General features: G+C 38.2%; 1 protein-coding gene across 2 annotated transcripts in view; it reads right to left on the bottom strand.

The window, feature by feature from the left end:
- Nucleotides 1-8,221: 8,221 nt before the first annotated feature.
- Nucleotides 8,222-27,905, bottom strand: part of WDR70 (WD repeat domain 70) — a 140,172-nt gene continuing 120,488 nt past the window's right edge. For both annotated transcript variants that reach the window (XM_075526438.1, XM_075526439.1), the window contains 5 exons: nt 22,084-22,184; nt 20,521-20,600; nt 17,566-17,682; nt 17,020-17,182; nt 8,222-9,039 (listed from right to left, as the gene is read on the bottom strand). In XM_075526438.1, the coding sequence (XP_075382553.1) occupies nt 8,955-9,039; nt 17,020-17,182; nt 17,566-17,682; nt 20,521-20,600; nt 22,084-22,184 (546 nt within the window). In that variant the 3' untranslated portion in view covers nt 8,222-8,954. The remainder of the gene's footprint in view (nt 9,040-17,019; nt 17,183-17,565; nt 17,683-20,520; nt 20,601-22,083; nt 22,185-27,905) is intronic.

Raw genomic sequence — 27,905 nt, 5'->3', positions numbered from 1 at the left:
GGCCAGCTTCAGTTTCTCTGGTCCTCTACATCTCACCCAAGATACTGCCTTAATTAATGTAAATATCCCCCAAGATAACTGCTCATCCACACAGTTAATGCACCACTTGAGACATGTAGCATGTTACTTCTTCAGCATAATCCCTGCATATCACGTCCCCATCAATAAAAGAAACAATATACGTACACGTATATGTGTATACAAATGGTTGTCACATTAAAGACAAATTACTTTAGCATGTGACCTGTTAATCTGCAAGAAGATTATAGTTTGAACCATCAGGTTTTGTCATATATTTTTTTGTCAGTGTAACACAGAACACTCCTTTCAGAATAATTTTCTAGGCAATCCTTAGCATCCAAGGATAATCTGCCCTGTGGTAGTCACCAGTCGTGGTGTCCCTGCAGGATGAGGAAGAGCCTCCTGTGAATCGGGAGCCTGCTGTGCTGGCATTGTCCAAACACGGATCTGGAAGTTAAGCACGGGCTGTTTAGTAAATTAACAAACCAGGAAGTATTTTCCACCTTACTACATATGGACAATTTATAATGGGCTGGCAAGTCCAATATCAGGCTTATTTTTTCATTATCATATTTCCTTGACTTATATTTCCTTGAAATCTCTATATACTGTTTACGGGGGGGGGAGGAATCAAACCCCAAAAGGTTTAAAGGTTGTTTTTACAAGGGAAAAATGTCTGTCCCAACAGTTCAACATTCATGAGAAACTCTAAAACAGAGCACCTGAAGCACATCTGTATGGATAACAGCATGACTGGGAAGAGATCAGCAGAATTGCTTTCTGAAATGTGAAAATTTCCAGAGAGAGAGAGAGAGAGAGAGAGAGATAAAAAGTCTCCCATCTTCCTGCAACTTCCCTTGAAAAATCTAGGGTTTTAAGGATGCAAAGAGCTGCAATTACAAGCAGGAGAGAGAAAGCACGTTTTTAAAGCTGATAGGAGACAAGAGTTTGCCTCTCAGAGACAGCTAAATTTGCAAGACTGCAAATAGAGAGACCTTTTAACCTGTAGCACATGTGACATCAGCGTCTGGTACTCGCAAAAGGAGACCCCTCTACGCTGTATTTACCAAGCTGATTTTCAGATGAAAGCCATCGCAACCACTTTTGTACTCCTCAGTGGCTGCAAGACAGAATGCGTGACGTTCCCCGTGTGGGTCTCACTCAAGCTGCTCAGTCGGGAGCAATCCTTTTGGCAAAAGCTCCACGTGCATTTTTTTTGTCTGCCTTGCCAGAGGAAACACAGAAACACAAACTGCCATCCACCAACTCTGGTGTATCTGAAAGTCATCCCACCACAGAGGAAAAAATAATCTGCATTTTGAATTATTGTTTTCCAGATGTATTATCTTGCATTTGTCAGGGTGACTCCTTGTTATTTCCTGCTTCTCTTTTTTCAATGGTGTTTGCAGTATTCATCTGCATCATCTGTTGATTTCATTAACATCCTGCTTAATGATCTCGAAGGGGGTAGTTTAAAATGATGTTACATAAAACCGGACATAAACTCCCTATTCCTGCAGCATCCCACCGATCACCTCCCACTCATCTCTGCGCCCTACTATTTATCATGACCTGTTTCCTCATCTTCTGCAAGAGCTCACGCCGTGTTCGTATGACATGCCATTTTCAGGTGAAAATTCCTGAGTCACTGGGCCTTAGTTTCTTAGTCTGGGATTGCTTCTGGTTTTCGTTTGACTGCTACATTGTACCTTTAAGGACTGAACTAAATTTCTCTGAATCATTACAGTAACAACACAGTTTTGCCCCAGTTCTGTGGTGCACTAGTAAGCTATAGGGACATGGCTATAGACACTTTATTGTTACAAATTATAGTGGTATTACTGTACCAAACTGGAAACTTCATATTGTCCCAAAGATGTTATAATAAATGTATGCTTTTACTATTAACTCAGTCAATTAAAATACATATCAAGATACATTGAAATTATTCTATAAATAATCGAGGAGATCTTACTGGAAAATGCCATAAAGATTTAGAGCTGTTGTTGATAACTTTGCTTGCAAAGGCTATTTTGAAAATGCTGGCGTCTCTATTTGGAATATTCCTGTTTGCCTGTGCTTACTCAGGTAATTTTAAATGAAGAGCTAACTGCAAACTATACACCAACTTCATCACAGAGTGGCCCCCTTGCTGATGCCACAAACCATAGTCTTAGAAAATCGGAGGGTTGTTCGCTAAGAGATGTCTTTTATTAGAATCACATGCAGGCTCCTAAGTTTCAGAGTCCTTTGCTTGCACAACCATTGCAAACTTGGGTTTTGCTGCACTAGAGAGATGCCACCAAGTGACAAGGGAAGTGAATAATACAGAAAAAGGATAATCCCCCAACTGGCGTAGAATGGCTGCACTACAACCTGTGCAGTTTATGTGGGAGGAAGCAGCATGCCTATAAACAATGCCACAGAAATAAATACTACTACTACAGAAAAAGGCTGCATAACAATACAGTTAAAAATTGTTATACACACAATCGCTAGTAGGTACCCCTTCTTACCCATCTGCCATCCCTCTGGGTCCTAAGCTGGCGGCTCGAGTCTGAGGGGCAATGGGGTAGATGGGTGTTGTGACAAGCTGTTAGCATCCCTAGCTCTTTGCCAGGAGATGGGGGGGGGGGGGGGGAGGGTGTTCTTCCTCCTCACTCTGGAATCTGCATGGGATTGTTTTTATACATTTTGCAAGACATAGTAACCCCTTGCTCTTTCTTTGCTGCTCTGTAGTTCCATGTTATGGTCAGATTGACTATATATGGTGTGCTATATAAAATACTTTATATTTGATAGATACTTGATTTTTTTCCTCTTTGCTATCCTTAAAACCAGCTTATCCAGCTCCCAAAGTTGCGTTCTTTGAATGACCAGTAATTACCACTGGCGAGTTCCTATTAGCCCCACGGCTGCTGGTATAGTCCTGCGTCCACACCTTCAAAGCCTCTGCTATCACCCCCTGCCTGTACTCCTCTATGCTGCATTTTAATTCTAGGGTCATCAATAGCTTATTCAACACAGAAGAACCACATGGAATTACTACTTACCAGGTACAAAGCCATGAATGGTAACATGAGGTTCCCCCATCATTGTACAAAGCTAAGCAAAACCTTAAACAAATGAAGCAGCGGTCACCTGGTTGTTAGACAGCAGCTGAAGAATCTCAGACAAAGCTGCAAGCAGCCCAAGACAGGTCCAAACCCAGGCAAGTCCTGAGGCCTCTTAGCTTAATACAAAACCTTGGCCTGTTACTAGCAACGGCAACTCCGTATTAAAGGGCATCCTAGGCTGCACAACAGATCCACAGAATCAAGCTAAGTAACACAGGGCAGGGATGGACCAGAAATGCAGGTTTCACAGTCAGATGCACCTTCTGCAGAAATCAAGGAGAAACAGCAAGAGACAATTTCCAGCCTAGGAACAACAGTGCCCCGAGGATGTGAGAAACAGAGATACTGGGTGGCATGCAAGGAATAGAAGCACAGGCAGTGCCTGAAGACAGACTTACAGAGAGGATCTCTAACAAGCTCCAAGTTCCTCACCATTTGAGGACTACGGAAACCTGCACACCAAGTGTCACCTAGCACCTGCAAGGTCAGTGCCGTGTACACTCCTATGTTCTTAAATCAGCTGCAATGCAGTCCCAGTGATCTTGACAAGCATTAGTAATGGGCTAGAAAAATGCCTGAAGATGATGATTTTCAGTAAAATGTTCTTGAGGCCAGTGGAAGAGCAGATGGTGAACAGTAAAGCTGTGGAACAAGAAACATCGCCGCTTCCATCATGCCTGGAGTTTCAGGAAGTCGGTGTGTGGGCAACAATCACCACAAGCAAGGCAACCACAGCTCTCACTGCAGTATCACAGCTCTTGGCAGGTATGAACGTAGCAATTCAATCCTAGCCTAGATCAGACCAGATGTACACCTATAGGTGTGTGGCTAGCCCTACTGCTAATTCACAGATTATACAAGATTATAGCAGATACAAAACACCTAACTGGGACAGGCTGGAAAGATGTTCCGAATGTGGAGTATTGAAATGCCGAACACAAGGAGGTCTTGAGGTCTCCCACATCTAACACTGTTAACATCAGAAGGATTCCTGCTCAACACAAAGGGACAGAGCCATCAAAAAAATCCTGAAACCAAAGGACACAAAGGGAATCCAGCAATTTCTAGGAAAGCCAACAGTTTTTCCAAAAATTTCTGAGTACATTAACTAGAAGCTTATGAACCCTTAAGAAAACTAACACTGTATGAAACATTTCCCTCCCATACATATGGGAAACCTTACGGATTTGCCACTAACCACCAACTTCAATAGTGGCTTAGCTGAAGGAACAAAGAATACATTTGTTACATCCGCTGACAACTAGAAGCTGTAAAATGTTGCAGACACTTTGGGGCCAAGAGAAAATTCAAAATAATCTGAACAAAATGGTGATACATTTTGAGAAAATACAATAAAATTCAGTACAAAGGACAAAATCCAATACTTAAGAATAATACACAACCACTAGACAGTGAATTGGCTGACATACAAGTACTAGCCCTGACATACAACAGCCCCACATGATAGCTAAGGTAAAAAGACTTACTGGCTACGCTGTCTGAATAAGCCTTCTTTTGAGTAATCTCTCAGAGTACAAGATGAACAAGCTGTCTGATCATCAGCCATTAAAAAAAAATTCATAAACTATTGCCAAGGCACTCAAGAAACACATAGGTTATGGAGATTCCAACAAGCTGATCTGAGTATAAGACACTGCTGCCAAAGTGAGAGACTGTCAGCATGCTCCAATACCTTTGCATGTAGGATGGGAAGCTTTGACAACCAAAGCAAATTTCAACCAGGATGATATGCTACAGATAGAGAAATATCTTGTGTTTCGGAGCTATCCAGACTACATGAAGCAATTAGATGCTGGAGTCCAGAGGATGGATGAAGTGCATATTATATACAAAATTGTGTTTAAATGGGATTAGCCAAAAATCCTAGCAGATTTAACTGATGTAGTAAGATGTGTCTATGCTTCAACACCAGGCAAGCATACGGACATCTCTGCTAGCCAACTATCCAACTCTTCATTTACACGCATGCATGAAACAGTTCAACAGATGAGAAGAGCTCAGGGACCAACAAGAGGGGACAGACCCCAGGAAATCCTAGCCTACCCATGGTAAAAAGTCAGAACAAGCATGCTGATTTTTAATGAGGGTAACTGTAGGGCTTTCAGTAAGTTCCCATTGCTGAGGCAGGCTAGGAGGACATACAGGCATTTAACATGACGGGCAAACAGAAGAGGGATTTTGCAATACTATTGTGACTAACAGGCCACATCAAAATTCAAATGATTCACTACTAAAGGAGGATGTGAGCTACAAAGGTCTCAAGCTGGGCACCCCCAAAGCCATCAGAAGTCAAAGAAACTAATGGATAAAGATCTAACCCAGAGGATGGCACTTCAGCTCAGCAATGCCACTCATTGCAAAACACTCCTCAGGGGTCCAGCAGAGATTGAACTGATACAATAAAGATTCATGGTTTCTTTTCCCATAATACGTATTTTTCTATAGCCCAACAGAGAAAAGGCAGGAGTGACAAAGAACATCAAACTAGGCATGTAATTATAAGCAAGGAGCCAGTGACTGGAGGCCTCTGGGCACAAATTCACAGTTCTTGCTATCAATCACAAAAACGAGAAGCAAAAGTACCATCCTCAGTAAATTACTGGTCATAGAAAGTAGACCCGAGAGGAACTTAAAAAATCATAAAGTAGTTGCAAACAGCCAGAGGAAAAGTGCCAGGACTCAAAGACAGCCTTAGCAATCTTCTCACCTGTTGCAGAACACTTGAAAAATAAGATAGGACAAAGGAATAAGGAGGATAGGACAAGACAAAGGACTACCAAGTCAAATTAAGACCTCTATACCAGCAGCAGCAACACAAGCAAGGCATAGGAAACGGGGCGGACCACTAGCTGGTGGGCTGCACTGATCTGGCAGGAAAAGCCTTGGTCCTACGGACAGGCAGGTAGTACTTAACAACTGGTCTTAACTAGTCATTAGCACAAAGGACAGAAGACCATAGATTGCTATAAAGAAACTTCTAGAAGCTGCACACAACATGGAGAGAAAAATCCAGGTTTGCAGAAAGCACCGTGGAAGCCATTCTGCATCCCAAAATGCTGGTGATGATTGTGGCACCTCTGTAAGCAAGTCTTCTACAGAAGCAAGCAAACAAAAAAAGCCCACCTTGTTTCAGAAATACAGAAACAAAAGCCAGTCTGAACTCTGGCCACATTAACACTAAATATGGACACACGAAGGACCAAGATTACAACTTGGCAATTACTAAAACCTGGGTCCTTCACGAAGTTTAAAAGAAAATTAGGTTCATAAAAAATTAATACAACTATAGTTTCTAATATTCCAGTTTACATTTAGAGTTCCATCTTTCATACCAAATACTTAATCATGTTAATATTTTTAACGTTAAGATTTTTCCCTGGCCAATTCAAAGGATTGAGTCAGAGTTTGCTCTCCCAAGTATGGTCAAGCAGACTGTTCCTATCTCTTTCCTGACTGGATTAACATTGAGCTGTTCAAGATTAAAAACTGCTTTGAAAAATGAGTTAAGATTTGCCTTGTTGGTGAACATGCCTGAAAACCCAGTGTAAGGACTATGGCAAACAAACCAAGCCAAAAGTTAAAGTATAAGTACGATTTAACTTAGTTTTAAATCTTTGTAATACATATCTGCACAGGCACTGTTTTAAATTCTAGGCTGCTAGAACAGTCATTCAAGACAATTAATCACTGTAAGTAATGATGACGAACTCTTAAGAGAAATTCTAAGAGAACTGTTGCAGGGCTCACTTACAGAATTCATTCTTCTAAGAATGAGGAAACAAGATCTAGCTGATATGAATAAGTAACATAAAAGGAGAAGCTCCCCTCAAGCTCAGGGAACAGCTGCAGCATTTTTCCTCATCTGCCTTCCCCTGCAGCTCTGCGCCCTAAGCCACACTGCCTCAGTGAACAACTAACAGCAGAAATGATAAACTGTTAATATTCAGCCTAAAACCAAGGACATATTAATCCTTTAAAAATCTTATTCAAGATTTTATAGAAATTTATTTGAAAATACTTTATTTTGTCATGCATTATTTGGATTAAAAATGACGAAAAAATAGCCTTAAATGAAACAATGCCATTTAATGTTTATTTGCTGAAGGGGACATTGCATAGGGAGGTCTTTAGCAGGTCTTGTTAACAACCACTGCTCTTCATCTGGTACTTCTTTTTCTCCTCCATTTACTGTCCACCTAGGTATTAAGTCCTTCATTCTATGTATTACAGCTGCAATTGTAAAGTAAGCATTGATTTGCTATTCTACATAAGTATGTACTAAAATATTTTTACAAGGGACAAAGACAAGTTGTGGATTATTTAGTGAGGTTCCACTCTTACCAAAAGACTACACTGAGTGAAAGCAGTGGAAATATTTTGTCATGGGAATGTTATGCCAATGCTCATTACACCTTTTCAAGTTAGGCTGACTTTTACCTAAAGTATAAAAATGATAACTGAAAAAGAAAAATAAGCTTGGAAAAGGATATCTTACAATGAAATAGTGATGCAGAAAAATGCTTAAAAAAAAAAATCTAAGCTCTGCTGACTATCAGGACCACATGCTTGAGGTCAGGAAGGTGATTAAGTGCTTTGCTAAATATAGCCTTAAAATATGCCTTTAGAATCTATTCATAATTAAGAAAGCTTGATTGTTTATGATGTCTATTACTCTCTACTCTTAGTGGAAATGCAGGGTGCATGCTATATTGTATATTATTATAATCACAATACTTAGCATATTGTGTATTATTATAATCACAATGTAAATGTCTAAAACTAACCTAGGTTGCTTTCTCCTCCTCTAAAGGACATTAGTTTTAAATCTGCCCTTCACTTTGACATTCAGAATTGCAATTTTATGTTAAACAATGAAAACTTTCAATATTTAAGAAACCACTTCATAAAGGATAGTATCAGTCTTCAGACAGTGTCAGGCAGGATATACATAATGCAGGCATACAACAGTCAAATGATACAAAGATCTGGTAATAAATACACAGCTCTGCTCTATCCTAACTCTTACCAATACAAACTAATAGGGATAGGAAGCCTGAACAAAATTCTGCATCAACTAGGCAATAAACACGTTGCTTTTATTAAACCAAAATATATAATTGTCCATTCCAGTTTCACACTGTTGAAAAATAAAAGCTGTATAAAATACTACTGTGAGATACTACACATATGTAAAAGGAATATCATTCAAACAAGGACAGACACTAGAAAATACGTTTTCTAAAATTCACACAGAAGTTTCAACTAAATTGGAACTTGTGTGAACACACAAATGAACTAAACTGGATTATTCTGCATTAACTAATATAAATAAAACTGTAAACTTCGTTACACTTTAATGAAGGTGGTAATTTGTTAGATCTTAACTAGAAAAAATAAAAAGGAGTCTGAGAAACTGTATTATTTTATTTATATACTTAAAATCATTGAACACAGTCATGACACAGCATTTGTAAAGTTGGCAGTAATTAAAAAAACATTTGGCAATATAATGAATTCACTAGAGTTCTATTTATAAAGAAACACTTTCACTTAAATCACGAAGCTAAATAACTGACATAGAGAGGAGTTCTTTGCACAATATAATTCACTCCTTATTACAAAATTCAGACGTGGGATTACAATCCAGTGTAATACAACAATCCCTTTTTACACTGCAGCAAGTTTTATGAACTGAAGTGATTTTTGCTTTCAAATTTTGATCCACTACACAAAATAAAGAAATAAATGCTGCACTTTGTTTCAAACACTCTAAAATTATTCTTTAAACCAACTTTTTCAAATTTTACGTTTTTTCCACTCTGGCTTGTCTGTTTCATCATCTTCTGGTTCCACTTCTGCAAAAACTGTTTTTGGCTGCGTTCTAGAAAACATTAAAAAGATTAAAATAATGGTCAGACTACAATTCTTTACCAGAAACTGTATTAGACATGCACTAGACACAACTGACATCCTTTCTATACTTAAAAAAAGAGCATCCTCGACTTGCCTGTTCTTTGTTTCCAATATAAACCTACCAACTAACCTTCTAAGAACTGAAGAAACTTGCAGCTCTCAGGCAAACAACAAGCATAACACACACATCTTTTGCAAGTATCATCTCCTCATCAGCTCGCAATCATTATCTGTGTATTCCATGAATAAAATTAAGATAGAAGAGAGGAATAAATCAATTTAATACAATGCTAGAAAAATGGAGCCACAGGTCTTCTCATTCTATGATTGTGAAAAAAGAACCCTCCATTTTGATACACTGTAGTATGACAGCAGCCAGTAAGTGAAAACAGAACAGCTAAGCCAGGTTTCTGGCTTAGCCTATGCATGAAAAAAACAGCTTCTCCTCCAGAGAATTTATCCAGCACTACCGTAACATAAAAAAATAATGATCTTCATATGAGAACAGAGTGTATCCCACAGTCAAGCTTGATGGTATCTACTCCTCCACTGTTTACTTGGATTTTAAATAACACTTAAACTTTATAAAAATAATTATTGATTACTTTTTAAATGAACACAGTACCAAGTAGCATTTCAATAAACTGTTTGGACATTCAGTTCCCCTGTTTTACACTTTAATCACTGCATGGTCCCCTTTTCCAATCTAATTCTCAGCAAAATCACTGCGGAGCTGAAACTACCAGCTTTCTGATGATGGCTGTGCTCGACTTCTCATTGCCACAGACACAACAAAGTATAAAATGCAGCCAAGGCAGTCATCATCTCATTAATGTATTAACTAATGTTTTTACAGCAGTCTAAGGATGTGAAGCACTATTATTACAACAACTGTTATTTGGCAGACTCTACAAAATGCATAAACCTTAAAAAAATTGCATCTGCCTTATAGGCATAATTCAATGTTGCCACTGACTTCAAAGAGTAATAGCAAGCCATCAGCTATTAAAGAGCAGGATTCTCCACTTGTTAAATATGTGGCACAAAATAGATTTAAATTCACAAAAACTAGTCAAAGACGACTTCCCTTATATACAGGATCTATCGGCCTGCCTTCTGCCCCATCCTCCAAACTTGCCATGGAGGTAAGGAGTATACTAAGATGTTCCAGAGGTGGTCCTACTGCAGGACTCTATTGGCACATGGTCCCTGGGTGCAGGCGTATCTCTCATTACACCTAAGCAGACCTTGTACCCAGATGAGGACCTACACTACTGGAAGTTAGATGAGTCATTCTGCTGCCCATGGAAAGCAGAACTAAGATTAAAAAAGATTTTCCAATTTAAAAAATTTCATTAGAAAATAGTTATATAAACTCTACTTAACCAATCACTGAAGGAGGGTTAAAAAAAAAAAAAATCAACATTCAATCCAAAACAGACACCAGGGATGAAGGCTTTGTTGGCCGAAATACTGGATTTTGTTAGCTGCTGAAGAGATGGAATGAAAGGAATGTTCTTTTTTTTTCAAAACATATTGGTGGAAGTTTAGCCCATTTTAACAGTGCACCTTCCTTTTATCACAATAGACAAATGGTATCTAAATGCCATATAGGATCACATCAGGTCAGTATTGAGATGCTTGTTAGTAAAGCGCAACTAATCAAGTGTAAACCTACCATTTCTGACCACAACACCTGTCATAATTTTGGTTAGAAACTTCCAACCAAGAAGAATGACTTAATTTGTGAAACAAGCAGCAGAACCTAAGGATTTTCCAGGATAGGAGTGGCACAGAGAAAAGTTATAGACTTCAGCTAATATAAGTATGCTACAGAGTCCAGTAAAGCTGGGGGTGGGGTGGAGGAAGGAAAAAAAAAAAAAGAAACTGTAGCATAATCAAGCAGTACCAGCTAAAGCAAAAAAGAAATCAAGCCTGCTTGCTATCTCATTTTTTAAAATTAGCATGAAATGGCTGCAGCCTCAGCTCAGCTGAAATGTAAACTGTTCCACCTCCACAAGCTACACAGCGATAACTGGGGCACCTAGGGTGGTTCATATGCCTGACCATTTTAAGGACATAAGCATAGAAAACACTGTTTTTGTTACAGCATTATCAGCAGTGATAATTTAATTTAAACACAAATTGTTCTGCTTAGTAACTGCACTAGAGATTGCTAGTGTAGTAGGAGTTTGCTGCATGATTAATATTTATACAAAAATTATCAAAACAGGTTTACTACAAAATATTTTTATTTCTGAGGGGTAAATAATACATGCAGAAAGCTGTGTTCTTTTTCCCCATTAACTTTCTCAATTTTATTTATCCTTTACTTTGGGGTTTGATTTCAGTTTGTTTGGGATCTGCTTGGCAGATCCCATGGGAGACTGCCATGAAGGGCAAAGGGGCCCAGGAGAGCTTGTTGATCTTGGAGGACAACCTCCTCAGAACACATTCCATCCCATGTGCAAAAAGTGAAGTCTGGCAGAAGCCTAGTATGGATGCGTAGGGATGTCCTGACTGAGATAAACCCCAAAACCCCACAAAGGAAGAACACAGAGGAAGCAGGGACAGCCTTAGCCAAGAGGAAGAGAGGCATTATGTGAACGTGTAGGAACGGAGTTAGGAAAGCCAAAGCTCAGCTGGAGTTGAAACTGGAAAGAAATGTGAAAGGCAACACTAAGGGCTTCTACAGCTACACTGACAGTCAAGGGAATGCTAAGGAAAATATGTGTAACGGGGCAGGTAACCCACTAACATAGGGTATGGAAAAGGTCAAGACACTCAGTGCTTTTTTTGGCTCCATTTTCCCTGAGGAGGTCTGTCCTCAGGTCCCCAAGGGCCCCTACACTACCAGCAAAGTCTTTGGGAGGGAGTGAGACATTACCAACAGAAGAGGAAGAAAGAGACAGGGAGTACGTAGCTCACTGGACATACACAAATCCATGAGACCAGATGGGATGGATCCAAAGGTACCAAGGGAGCTGGCCAATGTTATTGCAAGGGCACTCTATCATCTTTGAGAGGTCATGGTGATTGGGGGAGGTTCTCAATGACTAGAAAAGGCAAACATTATCATCTTTATGAAGGGCAAAAGGAAGATTTGGGGAACTACAGGATGGTCTACCTAACCTCAGTCCCTGGGAAGGCTATAGAACAAATCCCCATTGAAGGCATTTCCAGGCACATGAAGGACAAGAAGGTGATAGGGAACGGCCAGCATGGATTTAGCAAGGGCTAAATCCAGGCAATACTATGCCTGCCAACCAGGCTGATGGAACGGACTGCCCAGAGGGGTGTTGTGGAATCTCCATCCTTGAGGATATTGAAACTTGGGTGGGCAAGTCCCTGAATGACCCGAATCTAATTGGACTTGAGCAACCTGATTTAAGCGAACATGCTTTAAGCAGGAGATTGGACTAGATGACCTCCAGAGGTCTCCTCCTATCTAAATTATTCTATGATCCTGTGTTTCCACATGACTGTCAGCTGAAACCAGTATCTCATACACTGACAAATGCATTCCTATTGTTGGTTACACTAACAGGCTGCAAACAAAAACGTGAAAACAAACTAACATAATTTATTCATACTGCGTGCTCCTCTATTTCAGTGTTTTTCAACATATTCGGATATGCAGACCCCTAAAAAATTTCCAGGGGCCATGCAGACTGCTTTAGAGTCACCATAATCCTGCTGGTTACACGTTGTTTTTCTTAGTTACCTTTCAGGGATCTGATAAAAGTAGCTCATTGACATTTGAGGTTCATAGACTAGCAGCTAAAAAAAATACTGCTACAGCTAAACCAGCTGGAGATGACAATTGCATATCACAGCATGTGACTCATGTCGCAGTAACTTCTGAAATTCGTGTTTATATTGCACTGAAACAAAGAAAAAATGACTTTCAAGCATGCTTGGAAACCAGAATAATGTCATAAAGGCTACTTCCAGAGTGAAAAGCGAAGGTTTTCAGCATCAGGCCCCTTTGTATTCCTTACCCCACCAACCAGCCTGACTCTTCTCTGAATCTCAGGGGCTTCCCTCTCAAAATTAACAATTTCCAAAGAGGATTTAGCTTAAATATACCAACACATGCCAACAAAATCACTGTTACAAAATGTTCTGTTCAGTCCTACTTCTTCAGCTAAAGATACTTGAGCCGCTACATGGCTAACGCTTCATACACTGGTACTGCCATTGAGAAAAAAGTTCAGTGAACACAGCACAGCTACAGCGTGTTGCTTCAAGTCACTCCCTTTTGCCTGTGACAAGCAGCAATGACAAAGACAGCAAAACAGGGGCAACATCACTGAACTGACAGGTATTTTCCAAGAACTCTGGTCTATCTTCGAGGGGAGGGAAATTTCACCCTCACCTTCCCTATGGTACAGAAGAGAGCTACATCTGGGCCTGATTAGGCCCTCAGCTACAATGCTTAGTAATTCCTGCTGATCCTTCAAAGGGACATCTGAAGTCATTATAGTATCTCTGTACAGCTGTGTTAAAACAAACAGCTCACAAAGAATGCAATTTTCAAACATTTACAACTGATGCCTCAAGTTCCTTTCCTGTAGTTCTTTACTTGAAATCTTCAATCTGTCCTTCCTTTCCTTTCACTCCACTGGAATGGCTCTTGCCAAGGTCTCTAATAAGCTCTTTCCTGAAAAATCTCAAGACCTTTTCTTTATCCTCATCCATTATGACTTTTCTGCTGTGTTGATCACATCTTTTTTGACACTTTATTCACATTGAGCTTCTGTGACATGTCATCTCCTGATTCAGCATGTACTTCTTATCATCCCCAGTATCCTTTTCAGCAGCATCTGTTTTTTCACCCATCCTTTTGCCTCTTACTTACCTCCTCCTCCTTTTCTGGCTCAAATTTTGGGAAAAAGAGAAAGATCAAGCTAATGACAACAAGCTTGAAAAAATTTTCAAATGATAAATAATGCAAATGACTATTTGGCTTCAAGAATAAATTAGGCACCTTTAGCTCCAACAAAAGGCAAATATTTTTACATACAATGTATAAGCTAACAGAAAAAGTCATGTTACAGATATTTCTTATAAGAATTATTGAAGTGAAAATTTAAAAAGCATGAAATCAATTATCTGATTTAGAAAGACCAAATCAGCATGAATCAGGACCAGATGAACTCTAACCCAGTCATCACAATCAGAGTTATGAATACTCTGATCAACCAGAAAAAGAGCCTTTCTTAGTCTTCTCAGTCCAAGAAAATTAAATAACTATATAGTTTCCTTAGACATTTTCTTAAGAAGGAGAATGAAAAACTGTAAATGAAAAACCATCCGTTAGACAACACAAAACCAAAAGCCTTGTCAAACAAGAGGATATATCAAGTGGATAGTTTTATACTATATTTAAGTGAAAATTTACTACAAGAAATGTGGAAAAAATGATGGCAGAGAAATAAAGTAGTAAAAAGAATAAACATGATTTAAAAAAATGAAACATACTGGACGTATGTTTTTTAGGTCTCAAAATAGTATGTAATTTTAAGTATGTATCCGTATATCACCTTTCCTAACTCTATAGTATATCTTATGCTATAGCTAAAGCAGCCAGTTTCCCTAGGTTTGTATACTGATTGTTATTATGAGCTCCAGATTTTAACAGGGCCACCGAAGACACTCTTACAGTCCAGTATTACATGGTAATTTATATCAATTACTTGTAATTTGCATATTTTATTAAATATACATCTGTAAGATGCTTTATATACAGGGTAAATATACATACCCTGTAAAGTCAGATATAGGATATAATTAACACAGCTTTCTGTATTATCTGCATGTGTACAGGCAAGCAGCTAATGAAACCTATGACTGCCATTGGTCTGCAGCTATTAATATAGACCTCCATTTCTGAAAATTAAGAACATAACACAATTATAAAGAACGCTTTTGCATTTTGGTGTTTTAACTAATAATAAATAAATAATAATAATTATTATTATTATTATTTTAAAATGCTCTTTGCATAGAGTACATCTTAAAGTCAAGCTTTTAAAGCAAGTATAACAGCAGTTTCACTGGCATGAGATTTATCAGCTGACAAAACCATCAAGGCAGCATGCTGTTGGCTGCAGTCCAATTCCCCCACATACATATCACCGTCTGGTGTGTAAGTTAATAGCAGTCTGGACTTGCATCCTCCCCACTTCTCAGCCAGCTCTCTTCTTCCCCTGCAGCCACATCTTTTAACAAGAAACTGTAATGAGATCTGCCCACCTGACACAGTAAGCCTCCTGTAATACAGCTATGTTTTAAAACTTCCATGTCTACTACATTGCAGGTGTCAGGGATGAAACTTAATATACTTATATCAATGAAGTTACTGAGCCAAAAATATACTGAGGTATCTACCTACCTGATGGAATGTGTGATTGTATTTACTTTTGAGAATGGATAGTTGCATATCTCAAATAAAACCAAGTGTCTACACATGCAAAGTAAATTTCATCTCTAGCAAACATGAACTCTCAAACAATTAAAAAAAAAAATCAATATTTAGCATATTCATTACAAAAACTGTTACAGAATCAGGCTTTCAAATATTCCTTCTTTGGTACCAAGGTTGATACTGTGTAATACATTGATTTGATGTACAACATCAAATGCTATACTTATTAATTATCCAGTCAAAGCCAGGCTGGGTCACTGACGTTCTCAAGCTGCTTTGGAACAGCTGTTCAGTTATCTTTGTGAACACGCAGGTCAAGTCAGAAAACAAGTGTCACCACTAGAAACAGCTATGATTCTTAATATATTTTGAGTTTCTGGAAAGAGGTGGTGATTGTTTCACTGAAGAGCTAAAAACTAATAAAGAAAGTACAGTCAGTAAAGTACTAATGAACATATAGCCTAGGAGATAAAACACTGGGCTGCAAACAAGAAGAAAGTTTGTTATTGGCTGGCTGTTCTGTGCAGACTGTTTAATCTCTTCAAAACCTTTTCCTTATACATTTTGAAAATACTACTTATACTAGATAGATTATTTTGTGTAACAAACACATCAGTGATAATAACAATGTGAAAATTTTAGTAATTTTTAAAGTGGTAGTTTCTCTTCATTAGCATGAAATACATTTATTTAGTATTTATTTTAGTACTATTGTGAATGTATTTATTTAATGGTTTGAATTGTATTTGTTTTTAGAAAAAATAATCTTTGTTAGAAGCATGCTAGAAGCATATTGCACCATTTTCATTGTAACACATACACACAAATACCACACTCACACATACAATTTAAACTGAGTAAATTACCATCTATGGGATTACAGAGATTTTACTACCATAATCTTGATGAGGCTCTAATTTATGTAACAACAACTGAACACTTATTTCTTTACACTGAATTTTTGGTAGGCGATTTTATCAGTGCAATTTTTAATATTGCTATACCTTTAACACCAAGTTAATTCAAGCAGGTACTCAGGTCCTTATGTAGGAAAAGTTCAAATAAAAACTTAACGACATTCGAGAAATCATCTCAAATATGCTGTCATAACACCAAGTAAATTTTTTGAAGGTTTAACCTAAGAATCAGTCAGAACTAGAGGGCATACTGGAAAACTTATCATCCCTGTCTGTCAATGGGACAGTACCTTATTAAAAGGTATACTGCAATTTCAGACATTGATTTGGAGAAAATTCTAAATTCTAATCAACTTAGAAAGCTTTAGAATAATTTTGTAGCACTGATAGGTATATTTTAAAAATGGAAATGTCAAATTTCAACAATTTAACCTTCTGGAAACTCTTATCTTCATGAAAGAGTATGGCATATTCTTGGTTTACATATTCATGGCAGCAATCCAGAAAAGGCAAAGTATACCATTAAAAATGTGTCTTCTATTTTTACCAAACTCCCAGTGGCCTCCAGAAATATTACTTGTATTTTTAATCGTTTCCTTACTTGGCATATGCTGGAGCAACCCAGTATGGATTCTCTTCTGCTTCCTTTGCGTGACGTAAAATAGCCTCTCGAGGGTTGCTATCATCTGTCTTATCCAGTGCAATATTCTTGACTATATATGATGACAAGGTACCTCCATGAGTTCCAACACGGCCACCACGACCTGTAGCAAAAAAAAAAAAAAAAAAAAGGGTAAGAGTATTTTAGAAAAAAATATTTAAGAAATAAACAGAGAAATGTTGCATTGTGTCTGTAACAGTGATCTGATACAAAGAAGCTATTTAATATTACATAGGAAGAGTCTAATTTAGAGCTGCATTCACGTAAGTATTTTATTGATTATATAAATTAAAGTAAGTCATTGTGATTATTAGTTTATTCCAGGCAAGCACTCCAATCAAAGATCAACAGTGCTGGACACTGCCCATACATATATAGTAAAGTCACCACCCAAAAAAGTTTGAATGCAAATCTGAACGAGTGTAGAACCCAAGCATGACAGTCCCTTTGGCATATGACAGTCCAAAATTATTATGACCAGATTACCTGGTCCTGCTACTGGAGGTTCAGGTTTGTGAGACTTCATGGGGTCCAGCCTATCCTTCTCCAGCTGTTTCCTGGTGCTTCGCTGTCGTGGTTCACGGAACATCGGAAGCGCATGAGCTGAAGGGTCACAGTTTGGAGAAAAAGAAATATTAGAAATTCCATTTTCTTTTTAAGGTTTTAATTACAAAGCTGAAGACTGGGATTCTTCCTTGCAATGGAAATGGGGGCAGAAGCAGCCTCACAGTTCTTCTGTACCCAGGCAGTGGTTTACTAAGGTGTATTTTAGACGGCTTCTTTCTGCTGAATTTTTCAAAGATGAAAGCAGCCAGATTTCCAGGGTTCCTTCAGGCAGGAGCCTTTCATCTGAAATACTGTTTGCACAATTTATGCATATTTAATTTATTCCTCTGTCATTCAGTTCTCAACATTAGCATTGTGACCAACTGGTTTGCTCTTTTCTGAACTTTCCATGTTTCTACAGCTTTCTAATACTCTAAGACCATGACAAAACCCTAGACACATTCTTGAATCTGAAACAGAGAGGGGAAGAATCCCCTCAATGATCCAAAATGTAATGTTTCTGCATATGAAGTCACAATCATATTCTTTCTTAAATTATGAGATTAATCAAGGTTGGAAGAACACCTGTAACTGAGACAATGTGGCTAAATTATCAGGATTTAAAACTTCTAGTTCCTCATAAACCTGCTACAGTATCTTCAATCACAGTAATGGTTTTGGTCCGCTCAGACAAGAGACATACTTGTCAGCAACAGAGAAACACCATGTTAAGGGACACTGTTTTCTTGTGGTGAGGTATAGCTCTCACATTCAGGTGTGCTGATTGCTGCTGTTTCCCAAAATGCGGGAAATTGTGTTGGGATCAAAAGACTCAACAAAGACAAAAACCAACCAAACAAATATTAAATGTAGGGGCACCGGCTCTATATTGAAAAAAAAAAAAAAAAAAAAGGAAGGCAGCATCCAGGGACCTATCAGTTTGACTTTTCAAGCTTATTTCTGGAAGCCTGCTCAATTTATTAGACTGAGTGAAGTCACAGCCAGGTGACACAGCAGTAGACCTTTAGAAATAAATGTTTAGGTTTTATTTTTGCAGATTTCATGAAGTATGAAATGCCTTGGACAACTTGCTGGTGAGCACTAAGCTTGATTGGTTTGCATAGAGCATCTGAGGTGACTAATGCGCAGAACCAAGCTTTTGCCATTTGTGGAGTCAAGGCTGCCTGAGGGAAATCCAAACTGTATATTCCTGTGTTTTAAAAGTAACACCTAATCCCTCAAAACAACATTTCTGCATTTTAAATAGCCACTACAGGCAATCCTGAGATTAAAGAGCAGCTAGAAGTCCGAAGAAAAAAGACAGGGAAAAAAAAAAAAGAGAAGAAGGAAAAAGGGGTTGGTTCACTTTGCAAAAGGACTTCGGAGATCTTCAGTTCTGTCCAGTTCTATCTGTAAGCTTAAAAAACAGACATCTAACTTCTGAAAAGTTTCCAAAATATGCAACAAACTTAATTTGCAAAGCAAATCCTTACAACATTTTTCTGCACTGCTTTATATGGAAGTATCCTTATTTAGTTTCAAAATGCTGTGGAAGAAACAGTTAAACAGCTAAACCTCAGTGACAAATTCTGAAACTTTGCATAATTGGGACCTAAATCTTTAAATGGCATTTATAAATGCCACTGAATACACAAGCCCCATTGGATTTTAAACAGAACGGTTTTTTTAAATCACAAAAGCTCTTTACAGTATAAACACCAAAAACAGTGCACACAAAGTATTTAGATAGCAGACCATGTGCTGATATAGTCAAGGCTGTAGTAAGGATGGATTGAGAAGAGCACCCAAAGGAGATAAATATCCCTGATCTTTGCCAGCTGCTGCTTTACCCACTGCTACCCAAAAACTGGAGCTGGACATCTGCAGCAGTGAGGTGAGTAGGAGACAGCTGTGGCTGGAACGTACCTGAGATGGGAACCCAGAACCAAAGTGCCTTGACATGGGCCTGGTTACCAAGACTGCTCAGACTTTGTAATTCTAAATTTCCTTTTTGTTTATTATGCTGCCAAACAACTACTTTGCTCTACAGAAGTGGTTTTAGCTATTTCTAAGATCAAGAGTACTGGAAAACAGAGCTGAATCCAAATACTTTGGAACTGGAAGAGGATGAAGAGAAACAGGACAGCACAACTGTGTGACTGTTCTCACTTCACATGAGGAAACACTATCTAGGGTAATGCTAATGGGGAGGGCTAAAAATCTCTCAGTCAATATCCTTGTCCCCTTGTAAAATTTGCCCTTGGGAAAAGGCAGATCACTAAGCATTTTATAGTAACAATGATAACTATTTCTTATGCATCAGTGAGCCTTAATATGAACATAAGGTCTAACACAAGTATAACCCTGAGGCTAAAGAGATATTTAAGCTATTTAAAACCCCATATAACTCTGGACAAGTTCTAAATTTTGAAAAATCACTTGAAATTTGTTCAAGACCTATCTCTAACGTCTCCAATTTTGCCACTGGTACTGTTAATGTTCCCAAGTGGCAAAACACTTCCTAAACCCATCTAGACTCACCAATTTAGTTATGCAAAACCGAAGATTTAAGAAAGTTCCAAAATTTTGGAGGTTTCTTTTTTGTTTTGTTTGGGTTTTTTAAGGCAATTGTCCTTTCATGCTTTCAGGTGGATCAGAATCTAGAAACCAACCATTATTAACAACTTCACAGAGAGTACAGAATGTATACCTTTCTGGTTGTACAGGGTTACAAAATGTTGTATGAAGTGCTAACACCTCACACCAATGATCAATACTTAATGAAAGACTGCAACTTTTTAGAGGGGAAAATAAAAAGCTAAATGATCTGCAAATAATTTCAAACCTGAAAAAGAGCTAAGGATGCTGCTATAAAGATATGTTTAAATTCCTTACGTGTTATTATGTAATCCTGTGTGAGAGTCTCTGCTTGTCTTTCTTTTCGTTTTGTTTTGACCACGCATAATTTTGCTCCCCTAGGAGAAAATATACAGCAGTTCAGTTGGTCTGTTTATATCAAACAGAAACCATTTTTTATTCAAGACAGTCTCAACAAAATTATATAGTACTTTAAATAGTCATCAATGTGTGTATCTTTGCCTGTCCATGCACATGTGAAGGAGGGTAGAGAGATTAGTGTTTCTGTTACAGAGCAGTTTATATGACATGAGGAAGTAAGGGTGGAAGATTCATTTCACACTTCATTTGTCCATAGTACTTGTAGCGTGCACATTGGAAGTGCTCCTCTCCAAACATGGGCAACGATTTGCTTCTAGTACTGTTCCTAAGCAGCAGAGGTGGCAGTTGTCTAACCAGAGATGTCTGTAACACTGCAGTGGGAAAGCCTGCATAAGCCCGGCTGCAGCAAGACTGATTTAAACTGGTGGTATTTTCCTCCTCATGATAAGTACCAGGAAACAAACTGGGCACAAAACTGAGCTAGGGCTCTTGTGTTCTGTGCCTAGGAGACTCAGGCTGCCCTATGGACAGCATTCCAAACAATGATGACCAACTCTCTTGTTCTCTAAATTGACAAAGACCAGAAAAATAAAACTTATTTCTCATAATCTTGTAAACCAGAGTTTATCTTCACACCCAAGTGTCCAGGTCACAGTAAGTATCCAGAAACCGTGAACTGTAACGCAGTATGTTTTTGGATGCCAGTGAAACAAAGATGAGTGCATATAGGGGAAGAACATCTTATTCATACCACTCAGTACAGATTAAGTGTACATTTCCCCACTGCTGACAGGAAGGAAGCATGCCCCAGTTCTCCAGCCAATCCAGACAGTAAAAGCAAATTAATTGCAAAAGAAGCTTTTATAGACTAGTTATGTCCTCCTCTTTTCATTCCAGACTGAAAAGTCACCTTCTGATGCATCACTACCACCTTTCCATTAGATGTACAGGCAAAATCCACACATGATAGGTGGGGGTGGGGAAGAAGACTAGCAGAAAGATGGGAATGTGCTTCCTTGCTTTGCCGCCTCTCAAATTGGGTCTTCCCCTATTACTTCACAGACACTGAAGTTTAAGCTAATGCTTCTAAGTAAGAATTTTACTTCACAAAAAAAAAAAAAACCACCATCAAAAAATATGACTAAATACAATAAATATCCTTTCAATAACACCACATCAGCAACCTCCAAGAGATCAGATGAAAGGTTGGTTATTCTTACTGCAGATTTCATGCAATTAAAAAATGCAAGTGTTTGTAAATTCAGGTAGAACAGCCAGCATACTGCACCATGAAAAGCCCAGAGGAAAAGGCACCGCTGTTCAGAAATAAACTAGTTTTTTTTTTTTTTTCTTTCTACTGTTACTAAGTAAGTAAAACTCTGCAAAACAAATGTTACTAAACCAGTTTTTCTCATTTCTTAGTATAATCATGGAAGAACAGAATCAGGCCAAATTTGAGAAAAAAATAATAATCATGAAAAAATAAGGATGATTACGTACCTCTGGCTTTTGACAGGATCATAGTACACTTTGGCCAAACCATTTCCTGTACCAACCATGATCTGGTTCAGCTTGGGATGCCAAAGGCAACGCACAACACTCTGAAATAGAGCAACATATTGATAGTTGGTCATTCATCTAGATCTTAGAATTAATATTCATATTGTCAAATAGCATATCAAAGTCATTCTGTAGCAGGAACAAGCTTAAGCACATGAATGAATATGTGAATGAATAACAGTTCCTCTCCAGAGCAGAATACAATGTAAAAGGAGTGACAACACATGGACGTAGGCAGACAAGAAAGTACAAATTGGGGCAGTGTGATAACCAGTGGTTTCCACAGGCTAACTGCTCCAGGGTCTTCATGGGCACAATGAAAACAGAAAGTTAAAGGGGGATTTGAAGGAGAAAAAAGAAAGTGCTTCAGATATAGCAATGCAGCCCTTAATGACTTTTGCATTTTTATTTTTAATTCTTAATTCTTCCACCCTGTTCTTTATCTGTTTTTCCCTTCTCACACAGTGCTGACCTTTCACTTGCTGACTGCAGAAACAGAAGAGTAGCTAATTTTCACTCTTGGCTCTTTCTTCCCCACAACACCCAGAAGAACTTGGTATTTGAAACCAATGTCTCACAGCTCTGTCACCGTTCTGGTCAGCAGAGAAACTCATTTTCAGACATTAAGAGTATTGTTCTTTTATACACACAGTGTGGTTCTCCGTGTGACTTTGAATCGCCACGTGATTACTGTATTCAGTCTGATTCAGCAGGCCAGCACAGAAACTCTGTAAGACCCAAGCTTCTGACTTGAGAGAGCCAAAGAAGTGGGCACAATCTGCCACGAAGGACAACACACCTTAATACAAACGCAAAACCTGTACGTGCATCTGACTAACCTGGGGGAAAAAGAAGTATCCATTTCTGAGAGATAGTAACTCTTTAAAGGGACAGTGTCCAAGACTGAAGACAGGTCTTAACAGTGTTTGTGTTACCTATGGAATAAGTGCATCCAGAGCTAGCAGGATGCATCATCCTGTTAGTGTTTCACTGAACAATGCTCATTTTTCTAGCCCTTTCTTTCCCCGAGGCTTACTACTTCTCCTTTCTCAAAAACCAGGAATAGACCCTTCTCAAAGTGAATGAATAATTCAATATTCAACCACTATGATCCATCTATCATTAAAGTATCTATATATATATACATTTTTTTTAACGTAATACAGCACGTGAAATTCACAAAATAGGAACCACTAATGTCTTAACAAGAGAAATACAGCAAAGCTAAAATATAATTAGGGGTGTAATATAGCCCTATAACTTGGGAGATGAGAACCATCTAATGTGGAAGAGAATGGTTATGTATCAGCTCTAGCGACTCCTGAATCACTTCCCATTTCATGTTCCATACTATTTCTGGTTTGGTCCAGATCCCTCTTTTTTGAATGTTATGAGGCACATAACATAACAAATTTTGAAAAAAAATTCTGAAGCCCAGTCAGCCATCATGAATCAGAACTTCATTTTACTACAAGATGATGGATGACTCTCTTCTGAGCTGTTTTTCTGCTTTGTGTTCTTATTTACAAGAAAAATTGAGATGCGTTTATATGAATCAACTGACCGTTCTTTACAAGGTTCCTCTGTAAAACATCGTCCTTCTACATAGTTATACATACAACATTGTACCTTCCCATTTACTTACAGGTACAAATAAACCCAGCTTGCTTATTGCGAGACAACTAAAGGACAATCTTTTTACAGGTAACTCTGAAGTACAAAGTACAATTCTGATAATGCATTATGTCCATGATCCCTGCCACAAGTGACCAAAATAACCAATCCAGGGTTGCTAATAAATTGTTTATTTAAACAAGATATTCTTACATACTGTTATGTAATGCTCAAAATGCTACGGTAACTCTAAAACACACAAAGCTAATAACAAGTATTGAAGGTCAAAGGTGGGTGGCCTTTTCTTTTAGTAATATTTACTGCATGTGTTTAGCCAGCCTTTTTAAACTTTGTAGTTAATGTGGTTCTCCACTTTCTACTGTCAAGTAAATGTATTTTATAGCATGGTACTGGATACCAGCCAACAAAAACAAAGCCTGAGACAGCATGGCTCAGCGCTGATGGGGATTGCTAAGTTTCTAACTTGTCAAACATGCACAGCACACTTAAAACCACCATGGCACGTGCTCCAGAGCAGGAAAAAGAAACTGCCATTAAATGCAGCCCTATAAATCTTCTGAAAGTGCAAAATGTCTCCAGAATATAATTTGTTAAAAACTAAACAAATACAAGCTCTGAACATGCAAGTAATTTTATTAATCCACTGGTATATAAACCTGCTTTATAAGAAATAATAAAAACCACTTATGCAGATTTTCAGATTATTTTAGAAACGGGCAATACTTTAAAAAGACCCAAATACTGCATTCCTGAACTAAATTCTAATAATTTTTCCCAATCCTAAAGAAGTAAAATTTCTAAACAACTATACAACTATTCTAAATTCTAAACAACAAAGGGATCATTGTAGACTAGGTCTTAACATTGGGAGTGAGGGGGAAAGGGGAATCTTCATCATACAAAAATAATTAATTCTTAAAGAGCATTTATCCTTTGATGCCTCTAACTTTCCTACTGTTTACACTTAGAATAACTTAGGTAGACATCTTTTTCACTGGAAATGCTAAACATAAAATTCCAGCTCAAAGAAGGTCCTATATCCCACCTCTCCAGGCAAATAAGTGTGTTAATAGCAGAAAAAAAAGTGTTTTCCTGGCTTGACCTATCTATGCACATAGGTAGATACCTACCTACTGATACTGAATTTTATACAATCTACGCCCATAGGTAGATACCCACCTACTAATACTGAATTTTACACAATTACAGAATGGTTGCGGTTGGAAGAGACCTCTGGAGATCGTACAATTCAACCGCCCTGCTCCAAGCTTCGTCAACTACTACGGGTAGCTCAGGACATAGTCCAGTTTGGTTTTAAGTATTTCCAGGGATGGAGACTCTACAGCCTCTCTGGGTAAGCTGTTTCAATGTATGACCACCCCCACCATAAAAAAAAAAAAAAAAAAAACCCAAACCACAAAAAAACAAATAACCAAAAACCAAACAAACAAAAAAAAACCCCAAAAGACAAAAAAAACCACCACCCCGAAACAAACAAACAAACCCCAAAACCAAACAAAAAAACACCAACCCCAAACCATTTTCTTATGTTTAAGTGGAATTTCCTGTAATTTGTTTTGTGCCTATTGCCTCTTGTCCTGTCACTGGGCACCACTGAGCTTTGCTTTATCTGCTTCACCCTCCTGTCCCCCTTCAAGTATTTATACATAAGATCCCCCAGGAGCCTCCTCTGCTCACGGCTGAGCAATCCCAGCTCTCTCAGCCTTTCCTTCTGTGCCAGATACTCCAAGTCTTCAATCACCTTTGCAGTCCTTCACTGGACTCACTCTAATATGTTCATCTCTTTCTTGTAGTGGGAGCTCAGAACTGGACCCAGCACTAGAGGGCTGTGTAGAGGGGAATAACGGCCTCCCTCGACCTGCTGGCAACACTCCTTTGCCTGATGCAAATGCCCATGGGCTTCTTGCTGCCACTTTCCGTTTCTCTGAGATGGAAAGAGGATTTGCCATTCCACAATCACTTTTTAAGAATAACCTGTTTCATTTCAAGGTTGTGCCCTGCAATGGAACACAACACAAATAAGGTGGTACTTCAGTTTTAATTGCCGAGACAGGAGCTCAGGCTGGAAGCAATAACCTCAGCAGTTCAGAGCAAACTGCAAGCTCTTACTCCGCTTACCAAGGTGGTTTCATGCTTGGTAAGAGAAGTAAAAGAGCAGGGAATTAAATTGCCTAACATTGCTTTATGGAACCTAGCACACAAGACTTGACTAACCCAAGTACTGGTTGTAAGGAAATCCTGTGGATGACAGCTTCAAGAATCAGAAAATACGAACATCAGAACAACAACAAAAAACATCAGTTAACTAATTCTAGATTCAAACATTCAACACAGAAAGACTTAACCTGTTTCTTACAACATATAAAGCTGAAACAAGACAAATCTATGTAGATTCTGAAATCCAAAAAATTCCAGGTCATATCTCAGCTTTGCAAATGGAAAATAACATCTTATTATAACAAATAAGAATGACAAAATGCAGAATGTATCATCACAAACATCTTCAACATTTGAAAAAAAGATTTCTGTAATGGCTAGATGTTTTGGACAGTATATCTTTGGAGCATGAAGTCCTGGAAGCCTGTCATAAAAATCCTGAAAATCATTTTATCCATGGAACTGATGTGGCCAGCTTTGTGACCATAAGATCTGAAAATACAGCACTTACAAAAGACAATTACTAGTAACAATTTAAAAGCTGTTTGGTACTTTTGCTGTTGGAAAAGCATTAAGTTCTTCAAATGAAATCAATCTGAAAAGCCTTTGGCAATGTCTGTTGCATATACAAACACAGTAGACTGCATTGGGAAATACTGGGAAAAGATTGTGAAAATATTTTTGTGAAGTCAGGCAGGGAAAATATTAAAAATATTAACAGAAAGAAAACACTCCAAATTTACCTTCTTCACTGTCACTGTGAAAGACATTAGAACAGATTCAGTGGGTGTTATTGATAGTAGGCCTTTGTAATAATTTTCAGGTAACAGATTGTCTTGTAATACTGACTTAAACTGAATGTCAATGACAAAAATTATCTACACAATTTTAAAGACACCTTTTTTGCATTCTGGATGAAAACATTTATCTTCTTAAACAACTGCCTAATAAAATAAGAACATATTACTGATCATTCTTGAAACTAGTAATATATTTTCCTAAAGTTTCTATAGTATCGTTTTAAATAGAAAATATGAACTAACCGAACAATACATAGTCTTCACTTTATTTTTAAACTAAGCACTATACTCACTTCAGAATCCCAGTTCTTTTAAAACAAACTCCAGTTTTAGAAAATTTTACCTATAATAACTTAAAAGCTTAATAATATGTGGCAATCTTAAACCACGTAGAAAGGTGGCAGGCAAAAGTGATGATATCACTATTCCCTCATGTGCTATTCCACCTGCATTTCTTCCGAGACATGTGCAGTCCCAGCTGATGTGCAATTCTGGGGTGGTTCATAAATAGTCTCACCCCAACAATCTGTTCTCACCTGTGTGTTTCCCTTTGTATCATATAAGCAGAGCTGTTGCTGCAGGTAAACAGTAAACTACACCAAATAATTTTTCTGTTAGATTATTCTCCATCTGGGTTAGCTCAAGTAGGCAACTACACACATGGCTTTGCTGGTACTATGCACTAACAGTGCTTGGACAGGAGTTAACAGCAGTGCCTCTAAATGAGAAACTGAAGCCTGAAACATAATTTTCTGTAACACAGAATGGGACATTTATTCTGGCCCAGGAACACACTCCTGTGTTTAACAGGCAAAGTGAAGAATAACTGAAGCAGATTTCTCAGCAAGCAAAAGCTAATTACCTCAACTGAAACTGTCCAGAGCACTTGGGTAACACCCTGACAGAAGTAAACAACGCAGAGAGGGCATTTTACAAGGTCAGCAAGAAAAGATTAAAATGATTTGTGGCATAGGAATGGAAAATTTACCCTAAGATGAAACCATGAAGCTGGTAAGGTCATAAAACTACAGACTGATGTCAAGGATTGAAAGAATTCTCCTGGATCTTTGCTTATAAAGATGGTTCAAGACTGCAGCAGTGAAGGCAAAATTCAGTTCCCTGGCCCATGCTTCAGGTAAAAACACTCCG

This window comes from Mycteria americana, chromosome Z (assembly GCF_035582795.1).
Source record: "Mycteria americana isolate JAX WOST 10 ecotype Jacksonville Zoo and Gardens chromosome Z, USCA_MyAme_1.0, whole genome shotgun sequence".
NCBI lineage: Eukaryota > Metazoa > Chordata > Aves > Ciconiiformes > Ciconiidae > Mycteria > Mycteria americana.
This window is presented reverse-complemented; position numbering and strand designations above follow the sequence as displayed.